The sequence below is a fragment of the Echinops telfairi genome, unplaced genomic scaffold (genome assembly GCF_000313985.2).
Source record: "Echinops telfairi isolate 266 unplaced genomic scaffold, ASM31398v2 ScPeMD7_3533;HRSCAF=4204_0, whole genome shotgun sequence".
NCBI lineage: Eukaryota > Metazoa > Chordata > Mammalia > Afrosoricida > Tenrecidae > Echinops > Echinops telfairi.
In genome coordinates this window covers 31,322,129-31,334,484 of record NW_022107431.1, presented here as the reverse complement: position 1 = coordinate 31,334,484, position 12,356 = coordinate 31,322,129, and the positions used below count along the sequence as shown (strand labels likewise).

The following is a 12,356-nucleotide window of genomic DNA, read 5'->3' as shown; positions in this document are numbered from 1 at the left end:
GTTGCTTTCAAACTAATGGGCTCTAGTTAAGTGGGACAGTCAGAACCTCATGTAATGACCGTGACCTCCGGAAAGCTCCAGCTGCTGGTCTGAGGCGTTTTTCCACTGACACGAGCCAAACTCCAACTCTGGTCGCACCCATCCGTCTTTGTTTTGTCTTTTAGGGATTGTCCAACCGTGTGTCATTGATGATCTCTATATGAAAAGTCTTTGTCCCACTCAGGAACTCTCAAAATAACTAATCCATTAGCCTCCTTATTTTCCCCAAATCCTCTGACCTATGTCCCCCACAGATAGTCAGCACTCTAGGTTCTTGCTGTCTTGGGCTGTGTTTTCTAGAGATGCAAACCCAGTGAAGGGTGTATCTCCAGAGAGTCGCATAGCAAGGAAAAGGCACACACTGTGGTACAGGCAGGAGACGTCTCCTGACTCCCTGGGCTTCAGGGGCTGATGAGCCCAAGACTGGCAGATCAGATGGCAGGCTTCTAGCTGCAAAGGTGAATCCAAGGTTGGCAGGTCAGATGGAGGGCCAGTGATGACTCTTGGGACTGGCAGGCAATATATCAGGCTGCTGGCTCATGGTCAAAGAACTGGAGATTAGATGGTAAATTAGAGGCAGGACTCAGACCCAGCAAAAAACAAGCATGTTTTTCTACAATGTCCACATATATTGGAAGCAGGTCACACCTCTGAAGGGAATTCCTTTCAAATGATTGGCTGATAATAGTAGAGCTCATCATGGAAGCAATTATATTACATTATATTAGATCTCTTTGGGTGGGGGTAGGGAGTTACTACATCCTAAATGTCAGACCACTGGGAATCATGGCCCAGCCAAGATGACGCAACCTTAATTATCACACCTACTTTTTTGGAGAATACGTGTCAGTTTTCCTGGATGATAAAAATGAATACAAATTCCATATTCATTAAGAGCACCTCTGGAAATATTTCTTTCCTGCCTTCCATTTCTCTAGCAAAGGAAAAACATCCTTGGTGTAGATTCAGACTTGGATGCAAGGAGAGGTTGGGAAATCATTGCAATGTTTGTCATTCATGGTCTTCCCCTATGGAGTATCTTCAACAAAACGATAGATGTGGTGGTGGTCCGCCATTGTGTGGAATCCGACACATAGTGACCCCACACGACAGAGTAAAACCGTCCCAGAGGGTTTCCTGGCTGCGACATTTACAGCAGAAGAATTCCTTGTATTTTCACAGGGTGACTGGTGGGTTTGAATCGCTCACCTTTTGGCTCACAGACAAGTGCTTGAGGAAGGCAGGAGGAGGAGGAGGAGGAGGAGCCACATTGCAGGGGTTGATGGGATACTGGCATCATTTTGATGACATGGGTTGTGAGATGCTTCCGTTTTCCTTGTACGTGTGGTATTCCATGAACAGGGGAAAGGAATAAGTTAAAAAATTTATGAGAAAAAAGAGAGGGATCCCAGCTATAAAACCCTCCAGAACCTTACCCAGCCGACCTGAACACTGGTCTAAGGGGGAAAGTTAGAATTAAAATGGACTCAAACTAGTTTCAGACAAACAAACAAATAAAACAGATTGATGTCATTCTTAGAAATCTAAAGATAAATACATGTAGTCTCTACATGGCAAACACTAGTCTAGTGGCTGTTTTCAGATGATCTCAAATATCTATTGAAATGCGCTTATCTTTACAAAGACTCAAAGAAAAGCAACTGCCAAGATGTCCGCTGGGGAGTCTCCCAGGAAAACTCTGGAAATAGAGAGCTTCCACACACGATTCAGTGCCTGGACACCTTTTAACAACAAACCATTAAATCGACAGGTAAGTTACATGCTCTAGAGTAAGAGAAATTTCATGTTACTTTACTATAGAGAATGGCATATTACCATAGTTTAAAAAAAGGTCTATAAAGGGCTACTGGTTTTAGTCTCTTTTTTTTAAACAAAAAGCAAACTTAGGTTTGTCTGCTTCGAAGACCGTCCCCTCTCAGTCCAGTCCCCACCTTCTACTGTATAAGAGCCTGAAGCTGGGCTTCTTCTCCTTTTACTCTGTATCCTGAGGGTCAACTGGAGCCCTCTGGGACACCCACGGAGCTGCTGTCACGGGAGGAGAAACAGAGACGGTGCTTTTGGTAGTGGGATGGCTGGCGGGATGTTAAAATCTGTTCCTCGGTGCGCTTCTTTGATCTCTTTTCTCTTTTACACCACTTGTATGCTGACTATCTGTTGGGGGACATAGGTCCCCTGTGGCCCCTCCCTCTTCCTTTGAAAGGTAAGACAGGAGCAGGTCATTGAATGGCGTAGAGTAGTTAGGGCCACCACGGGAAGGCCAGTTGATTCCCGAGTACTCCATTCACGGGGAAGGAGACAAGCCAGAGCAGGACTAAAGCCTGACCTAGTACCAAGTGCTGTGAACTTGGCTTTGTTCATCTGAGTAAAGCTAGGTTGAAACCAGGTTCGAACAGATGCTGGCCCTTGGTCCATGTCTTTCCTGAGACATAGACACTAACAATGTCTACGTAGCAATATTGATGAACTCAGTTAAGTATGTTGTAGTGAAGACTCAGGGCCAGGGGTTAATAAAATACACCTACCTAGAAGGGTCTTCTTTTCACATGAAACCCATGCAGACAAGATGAAATGTATGCAATATACCCTTCTCCAGACCAAGTGTTGTTGTTCGGGTCTCCGTAGTAATCCTTTGTACAGCGAAATGAAACACTGCCTGGTCCTGTGCCACTCCCCCAAGTGTCCTTAGACTTGGGCTCATGGTTGCAACCCCAAGGTCAAACCATTTCCTTGAGGATCTTCATCGGTCTTTGGCCTCTTCTCTACCAAGCATGATGTCTTTCTCCAGCGACTGGTCTCTCCTGACAGCAGGTGGAAACAAAAGCCAGCACTCTTCACCTCTTTGTCTTCCAGAGAGGCCCTCTCATGACCCCTCACCCACTGTTCCCACCAGCCCACTCAGCTAGCTCAGGCATGTCTGGATGTCAGCATAAAACCAGACCAAGACGAAGCAGGAGACCCCCATGACACAGGTGGAAGTGCTTTGTAAACGTAGTGTGCTGTACAAATATTTGCTGTGAGATCAGGATTGCTTAGCAACTAAGAAGACACCGTACCATGAAGTGCAATCTTGTTTTTCTTCTTACAGCTCTTTCAGGAAAGAGTGGCCCTTGTAAGCCATTGGTTTGACCTCTGGACCAACAAGCAACGCCAAGAATTCTTACGCACGGTTTTTTCACGCTGTACGAAGTCACAATTAAGGTAAAAATAGCCTAGCAATATGATTGCCACTGTTCTGAAAGGAAATAAAATATGGTAAAATGCTTATATAACATTTAAAGACACCCCCCCTCATGAGTCCCCCCCTAACTAGGGAAACTTAGCAATTAATTGACTTTTGAAAGTTTAGAAACAAACTCACCTGGTGCCTGTATTTCCTTTTTGAGGATGGAATAGCCTGGGGAATTTTAACCCCTTTATGCCACAAAAAGACTATAGGTTTGGCAAAAAATTGTAAATTGTTTTAGTCAGTGCATTTTAACAGTCTCTTAGTGTACTCAATTCTCCTGGAAACTGTCCGACAATATATAATAAACCCCAAATAGATGTCTGGTAAACTGTCGGCGATCCATAAATATTTGTTAAATGGATGGGTAAGTCTGAAAATACATGAGAAGTGATGCCAATCACAACATCTAGGAATAGGAGCAGACTTGTGTAATAGCAGTCCATGATTGCAGATGGGGGTCTTGCTCTAAACCTTCCTGTTGCCTCCTGTGGTTATGCCTGTCATGCATGTTAGCAGGCTGCATCCCAGACAGTGTTGTGTGAGGATTTGTTCATTCGCATTATACCAAGGGGAAGCTACTGTTCTGTCAGGAATGCACACTTCACCAGCCAGTGACAGCTAGCACAGTGTTGGAGGGCTCTTCATGATCACCAGGTAGATGCCTTACTCGTTGTTGTTGTTGTTGTTGTTGTTAGGTGCAGTTGAGCTGGTCCTGATGGCAACCACATCTATGTGGAGCACAAAGAAACATGGCTTGGTCCTGTGCCATCCCCACAATTTGTTCTTATGTTTGAGTCCATTGCTCATAACATAGGAAATTCGTTATTACCCTAGCAGTTAGGGGCCTGACAACTGGATGCATGTTAGAAATAGACTACCTTAGGTAAAATCAAAAAGGTATTCAATATTGGTGGGTTAGCCAAAATCTTCTAGAGTTCTACAGCATGCCTTGACTTCATAGAAGGGCCAAGCCAAGCCCACAGGAGGTGCTTGTAAGGCTGCTATATAAGCTTCATGCCCCCCCAAAAGTAAACTTGTGCTAGACTGGGGGGCTTCTGGTAGCCTGAGTCTAACAACAAGTGTAAACGAATTCTGTTTCTGGACCATGCTGAATGGAATGAAACATTGACTCAAAGGACAGAGAGCTTAGGCTTGTTTCAGCCTAAGGGGAAGTTTGCGTGGGATGGTTTGGACTTATTTAGTAATGTTTGCTTAATGCAACTCTAGATATGGGATAGTTCATTGTTAGTTGCTTTCATTATAACCCAGTAGTGAGGTTGGGGAAGGGGTTAAGGTTACTTTCAGCATCCTGGGTGGCTATCGAATAGCATTTATGAGTTGTACATGACCAACTTGGGTAATTTTCGTTTTCAATGTTTGTCTCTTTTGGCCAGCCATTTCTGTCATTTCTGCCTACTCACACCTTCCTTTGCCCATTTACAACGGGGGGGTGTGTACTGGATTGGAAACTGAGTTTGCGCGGATGCAGAGACAGACACCTCCTTGGCTGGGTTGAAAGATGCTGCTGAGACAAACCACAGGAAAACAGGCACTTAGGCGACCGCTTAAAAATGAGAGGGGTGGGCTATTTATGGCAGGCATTAGCCATGCTGCCTTTTACTGAAACAGGCAGTTTACGAAATAAGGAAGTAAGCATTGTTTTGTGGTGCACTTGGTTACAGTCTTACGTGTCCTGTGCCAAGCAATTTTAGTTCTAACCACTGGAGGTCATTAGAGCTCTTGCGGTATAGTTTGAGGCAGAGCACATCCTTCGTCCTACTTACTCCATTTGTATGCTGAACAAATCATCTGCGAAACTGAGGTAAAGGAAGAAGGTGGCATCTGGATTGGAGGAAGGCACATGCATATCCTATGATAGACAGCTGCCATCAACATGGTGGCTGTGAAACGACTTACTGACGAGGAGTAGAGCCTAAGGCCTTTATCAACCTAAGGAATAAAGACGGCATCATGATAAATAGAGGAGAGATGGCAGCTGTCAAGGATTTCATTTCACTTGGCTCTGCAGTCAGCCGCAGTGGAGAATCAGACGATGCACCGCACCGGGGAATTCTACTGCCCACAGGACCTCGTTCAAGGGTTAAAGAGCAATGCTCTTCTGTGGCAGAGCAACCCTCTTCTGTGGCGAGTGAAGGGCCACTTCACGGAACCATGGTGGTTTTGGTCGCTTCCTGTGAGCGCTGAAGAACGAAGCAGACCAAAGGAGCCTGGAAACATTTGAATGGTGGTGGTGGTGGTGGCAAAGAACGCAGACTACTCTCTGATCGGACAGGAGAGGAACAATTGTGTCTTGGAAAAGTAGAGGGAGAATGCTCCTGAGAAGCAAGTATGGTGAGATTGAGACATGTTGGCAGGCAGGACCAATCCCTGGAGAAAGACACCGTGCTTGGGAAGGGAGTGGATCAATGACAAAGAGGAAGGCCCTTCACAAGTGACCTGGTGGCTGCAACAATGGGCCAAACAGCACTGATGGCGAGACTGGCAAGGGGTCGGACGGTGATGTTGTCTTATTCTGACTCGGGCTGAATAAGACCAAGGACAAGGGCTCACATAGGTGTCCTAGAGTACAATCTTTCCAGGCAGGAGCCCTGGTGGAGCAGTGGGTAAGCACTTGATTGCTACTTGAAAGGTTAGTGGTTTGAACCCATCAGCCATTCTGAGCGAGGAAGTCTCTTTTGGTGACCGTTACAACCCTGGATCCTCTCCCGGGCCATTCCTGTGCCTCCTAGAGGGTTGCTGTGTTGGGACAGACTCCATGACAATAGGTTCATCTTGATGCGAGCAGATTGTCAGAATTTTTCTCCCACAGAGCAGATGGTGGGTTTGAACTGCTAACGTTTCAGTTAGCGGTCAAGCGCTTCATCACGGTGCCACCAAGGCTCCTTAGATGAACATTAGCACTGACATCTCATCACTGGAAATTGCATCCTGAATATTTCTTCCTCTGGGGCAAAATGATGGAACTGGTCTGTTGGGTGGAATTGCTTTGCTTTGTTTGAGAGCAGCTGTGTGTCTGCAGACATGTACGTATTTCATAGTTTCATGAAGCGGTTATTATATGTTCTGGGCTGCTGATTTCAGGGGAAATTATGCGTAAATTTCTGGGCTCTAGATTTGGCATGGCGAGCCCATCTTTAATTTCTAGGGACGGCGGTTGTTGTTGAATCTGTTCATTTCTCAAAGCCTGCTTAAGTCTTCCTTATTCCTTTATGGTGGAAATATTTTCTGCTTTGAATTTTTTGGTCGAGATCTTGTGCTTTCAGTAGCGGGAGGTGGTCTGAAATCTAGGGGAACAGCCTTCTTCGGGAACATTCTGGTGGTAGGACCGGAGGAGTGAGGCGCCCGCCTTTAGAACCACAGAGCTATACAGGCTCGAGCCCGGCATGGACTGAGACTAAGAACTTCTGCAGAGACTTGAGAGGCTGAGGAGGTTGGTTGGCTGAGGAGGCTTCCGAACATTTGTGGGAATTTTCCATTCTAATTTCATTCCATTTTTCAATGAATGTTTTGAAGCCCCCTCCTATAGTTCCCCGGGAGCACTAGTGGTATAGTGGTTAGGCATTGGGCTGTGATCCGCACAGTCAAAAGTTCAAAACCACCTGCAGCTCCTGGGGAGATAGACTGGGCTTTCTACTCCCATAAACAATGACTGTCTTGGAATCCCACAGGGGGGTCACTACGAGTCAGCACTGACTCGATGACAGTGGGTTTTCATGTGTGTCTCATGTGTCAAGAAAGCATTAACTATTTCCCTCCCCATATTTTTGCCCTGCCATTGGATTTCCCCCCCCTCTAGATACCTACGCAAACCACGTGTCGTAGGATGGCAGGAACCTAATCCAGTTGAGTTCTGCGTAATTTTACTTAAATCTGAAAGTCTAACTTGTTCTTTAAAAAGTAAAGTATGTACACTCAACTTTGAAAAATGTCTATTAAGGTGGACTTCACATGAAAGAGAATCCCCCTATCTTTCACGAAGGCAGATGAATGGTCTTAGTGGGTTCACAATGTGCAACTAAACTACAGTCTATTTGGGACATTGTCATCACCCCAGAAAGAATCTCAAGACCCAGCAAGCAGCCCCTCCCCATCTCTCCTTCCCCCTGCCAAAGGCAGTCAATCACTACTCTATGGTCTGTCTCTCTCCTTCGACTGACTTTTCATTGACGTGGGATTCTGGACTTGTCACATGACTGGACTGTGCAGTCTGTGCTCTGTTTGGACTGCCTTCTTCGACTTAGTACCATCGCCTCAAAGGTCATCCATTCTTAGCCTTCATCAGTACTTAATTCCTTTTTCTTGCCAAATAGGACTCTACTGTGTGAATGTACCGTGTTTTATTTTTTTGCTCATCCAGTTGTTGGACATTTAGGTTGTTTCCACCTGGTGACTATTGAGAACAGGCTTCTATGGAGCTCGGTGTGTGAATTCTTCTGCATGTGTGCTTTTATTTCTCTTGGGTACATACCTCGGAACGGAATTGCTGAGTCATAGGGTAGCAGCGCAATTAACTTTTAATTGTGAAATTTTCTTTTGAATCATCTTTCTGTATGTAGTTTCTGGCCCTCCCTAACTGTAAATAAGCTCGTGAGTGAGTAAAATTAGCTTTTCTTTGGAGTGCCTGAAATCTTTACCAGTAAACTGAACTTTATTTGTGCCGTACCTTTTTCCAAAGCAGAGAAACCATTGATTTATAACTTCTGAACAATTTTGTTTTGATTCAGGCTGTAGAAAGATTAAGCAGGATCTTATACTGGTGGGGAATCAATCGGCCATCACACTTTTCCCTAAGTGTCCATGTGTCCATTGAATCTCTCATCTCTGGGAGATCGTTTCCAGGTAGCTCTCCCCACCTCCACCCCCCTGCTGTCCTGATAAGTATTCTATTTCTTAAGTTTTAAGATTCTTGAAGGGGATTTTTGTGAGATTTTCCAAAAGTTCCACTTCCTAAGTTATTCTTCTGGTAAATTCTTCCTCTCGTCTCAACCCGCCCGGGTCATCTTTGACCCCCTCATTATGTAGCTCCAGCCTACCATTCCCCGTGTATTATTAGAGAACATATAGCTCTGGGGTTTCCACAGGTGGCTTTGTCTTGTCCTGCAATGGGAGTAGGCCGACCTTGCCTGTGACTCCTTAAAGGAAAGGGGAGTGTTCGTGTCTGTCAGCCTTGAGGACACAGATGACAGGTTGGCCCAGGCCTCCTTGCCACACTGGCAGAACCAGTTTCAAACTGCCTCAGCTCAGCAGGTATCAGGCTACAAAGGCTGGCACTGTTCGAACTTGTAGCTTTCCTAGGTGGGTGGGGCAACCTTTCAGGCCACCACATTCCTTCCGGGGGAGGGGCGGACTGTGCAGTGCTCAGAGAGTGCTGGGGGAGAGGATGATTACATAATGTTCCTTGTCAACATCAGAGAGGACCAGAAATGGAATTGACAGGCAGAAAAAAAACTCACCCAGTAGCCATCCTGGTCCACCCTTCTACCCTGCGGTCTCTGTTCTGGGAGGGCTGATGCTCAGAAACAATAGGCCTTGTAACCCACTATGCCGGCAGGGCTCCATTGCTATGGTCTGGAAACTGGACTTTGCTCATTGACGGGCATAGCTTTGAGCATGTGCTTCTGGGAGCCAACGATGGGGTGTGCTTCTGGGAGCCAACGATGGGGTCAACTTCTGTAGACCCACTTGGATCACCCAATAGTATTGACCTGATTTTCCCTAAGGAAGGGTAAGCAGGTGGTGGGCAGCAATACAAATATTTACTCATTTAGCAACTATTTACTGATTGTTTCAACAAGTACCAAGCACAGTTATGAATGTATAAGATTCAAGAGTCGGTTATTGTAAAATAGTCCTATCCTCCGCAGATTATAGTCTAGTAGAATAAAACTTGTCCTAAAATAGAAAGACTGGCATGTTTATCCCTCTCACTAGATATTTGACAGTATAAAATAGTGCCTCTGTAAGTGAAATATTCCAATGGCCTAGTGGCCTATGGACTGAGCTGCTAACCAGCAAGGCCGGGTGCGTCAAACACACCAGCTCCTCTGGAAAGATGAGGCTGCCTGTTCCTATAAAAATGTTTGAAGTGTTAGAAGCTCACAGGGACAGTTCTGCCCTGTCCTATAGGGTTGTTCTGAATCCGAAGGGACTCGGTGGTAGTGAGTTTGGTTTGGGGTTTGAGTAGGCCGATGAACTGATTTTAAATATTTGCATGTCCTAATTCCCGGAACTCGTGAATGAAACCATATATGCCAAAGGAACTTTGAAGGTGTGATTACATGAAGGGTTTTGAGATCGGAAGGTTATCCTGGCAAGGCTGGTATAATCACAGCAGTTCTTATAACTGAGGCCCTGCAGGAGTCACTGTGATGATGGAAACTGAGGGAGAGATGGGGAGACATTGGAAAATGCTATGCTGCTGCTTTGAAGACAGAGAAAAGGCCATGCCCTAAGGAGGACAAGTAACCACTCACTCACTGCCACTGAGCCCATTCTGACTCACAGTGACCCTGTAGGACAAGGTAGAACTGCTCCTGTGGGTTTCAGGGACTTTAGCTGTTTACCGGAGTAGAAAGCCTCTTGTCTTTCTCCCGAAGAGCAGTGGGTGGTTTCAAACTGTTGCCCTTGCAGTTAGCAGTCCACCATGTAATCACTAGAGGCAGAAACAGACCAACAAATGAATCCTCCCCTCAGAGCTTACCTGGATTTTAGATTAGCATAGTGGAACTGGTTTCATATTTCTGAACTCTCCAATTCTGTCAGGGTAAATTATTGCTGATCGAAGTCTCCGACTTTGTGACGAGTTGATACAGTACCAACTGTAGGAAACACAATTCAAGTAGTGCTTTTCTTTTTCCTATTTTTCAACTTTTCTTAGTTTTCCCCCATGTTATTCTAATTGATACATAAGCTGAAGCGCTATGCCAAGTGCTGGGGATAAAGCAAAGAATGCCTCCCATCCCTCAATCATCCCCACCCCCTGCCCCCTTCCCATCCCTGCTTTTGTAGGGTACTTAGTCCGTGGAGGATCAGCATTGAAATGGTGAATGGATTCAACAAAGGACTGACTTTGAGGATCAGCAAAAATGAACTTTCAAAACCAACCCAGATGACACCATAGCGCACACCAAGCGTAAAGCGTGCAGCTTTCAGCAAAAGAGATGAGATGACAGTAAGCGGGGCATGCTCAGTGAGTGAGTCAGACTCCCATTGGAAAGTGCTTGGGAGGAGGAATGATTGGCCCAATGGGAAGTCAGGGAGTCCCAGCAATTCTCCCAGGCACAGTACCTCAAATCCCCCAATAGTCATTTTACATGGCTCTCTTCTATGCCAAGGAGCCCTGGTGGTGTAGTGGTTATGCACTGGACTGTGATCTGCATGGCTGGTAGTTCAAAACCACCTGGAGCTCTGAGGGAGAAAGTCTGGGCTTTCTACTCCGCTAAACAGTTACAGTCTTGGAAACCCACAGGTGGTCACTATGAGTCATCAATGACCTGATGGCAGCGAGAGTTGAGAGAGATCTTATACGCCTGTGAAAAAGCATACTTACCAGTCACATGATGTGGCCCCACCACGCTGACTCCAGCCGTCTTTTCTTTATTTTCTTTTTAAAAAACAGTTTTATTGGCCCATAATGCTCATATCATACAATTCAGTACTTCTATCATATCAAGAAGATACGTTCAATCATCACTACAATCAATTTTAGAACATTTTCTTCTTTCTTGTACTCATTGTTACTGACTCCCTACTTCCCCCAAACTTCCCCTGCCCACACTCCCCAAGAAACCATTAGTCCAGTTACTATCTCTATAGATTTACCTATCCTGCATTTCCTATACCTACAAAACAACAATGAAACAAAGTAAAACAGAGAAAAACCACAACCGAAAAGAAAGTAGAAAACATGAAAAGCTGGAACAAACTTGAACTAGTTCAGAAGGGAGATCAAAAGGTAAAGTGCTACATTTTAATGTAACAGCATGTGCAATAATTCACTGTCCAATGCACTCCGTATGATAGTAAGCTACCCACATCCCTGGCCAATGGTCAGAATGATGTCCATTTGCAGCCCCTTCTCCTGGGCACTCCAGGAGCATCTCATTTTCTCACCAGCTTTTATGTTTGGGGTCACTAACACCCTAGGAGCTTTGATTTGGACCCAGTGTCATGTAAGCCTAACTATTAAAAAATGTCCCCAGATCTCCCTTTCTGCCCACAGCCCAAGAGGGGCATGCACCCCTGCTTCTCCCCATGGGGCCTGCCATCTTCTCAGTAGGAGAGCTCAGCCCCAGACATTAAGGTTGAATCTATCTGTCCTGTGAATTTCTCAACGTCCGACCCCCCCACCTCCTTCACTGCTCTGTGTTTCTTCATTTCTGCGACCTGATAATGTCCCTTTTCATGACTTTTCCTTTTAAAAAATGCTTTAAGCTGCCTCTGGTATCATTTTCCAGTCCTTGCAAGTGTTTCAAAAATCACATGGATTCCTTTTATGCTCAGTACACTTATTTTTGGAATGGTTTATTTCCTTTTATATGTTTATTCCATCTAGCTCATCCATTTATTCTAACACAATTAGCTTGCTGCCTAGTTTTGGTATTATAAACAGCATTTGGGTGAAATCTTTAAGCACCTGCTTAGGGATCATTTTAGAAAAGCAAAACTAAACCCTGAAGAGGAATTGTTACACCCTGAGGCACAGATGTATGACAAGGAATACTGAACCACTATCAGCTAATCTTTCCTTTCTTTTTTTTTAGCATTTCTTGGAAGACTCCTAGATTACTAGGCATTCCTCCCAACTTTCTTTGTTGTTGTTGTTGTTGTTTTTAATTGTTTTATTAGGGGCTCATACAACTCATCACAATCCATACATACACCAATTGTGTGAAACACATTTGTACTCATCATTCTCAAAACATTTGCTCTCCACTTAAGGCCCTGGCATGAGCTCCTCATTTTTCCCCCTCCTTACCCCCTCTCCCCTCCCTCATGAACCCTTAATAATTTATAAATTATTATTTTGTCATATCTTGCCCTGTCTGAC

General features: G+C 45.1%; 1 protein-coding gene across 1 annotated transcript in view; it reads left to right on the top strand.

The window, feature by feature from the left end:
- Positions 1 to 1,708: 1,708 nt before the first annotated feature.
- ECT2L (epithelial cell transforming 2 like) overlaps positions 1,709 to 12,356 on the top strand; it is a 79,329-nt gene continuing 68,681 nt past the window's right edge. Inside the window, exons 1-2 of the mRNA XM_045294591.1 lie at positions 1,709 to 1,810; positions 3,146 to 3,258. Coding sequence (XP_045150526.1) covers positions 1,709 to 1,810; positions 3,146 to 3,258 — 215 coding nt within the window. The remainder of the gene's footprint in view (positions 1,811 to 3,145; positions 3,259 to 12,356) is intronic.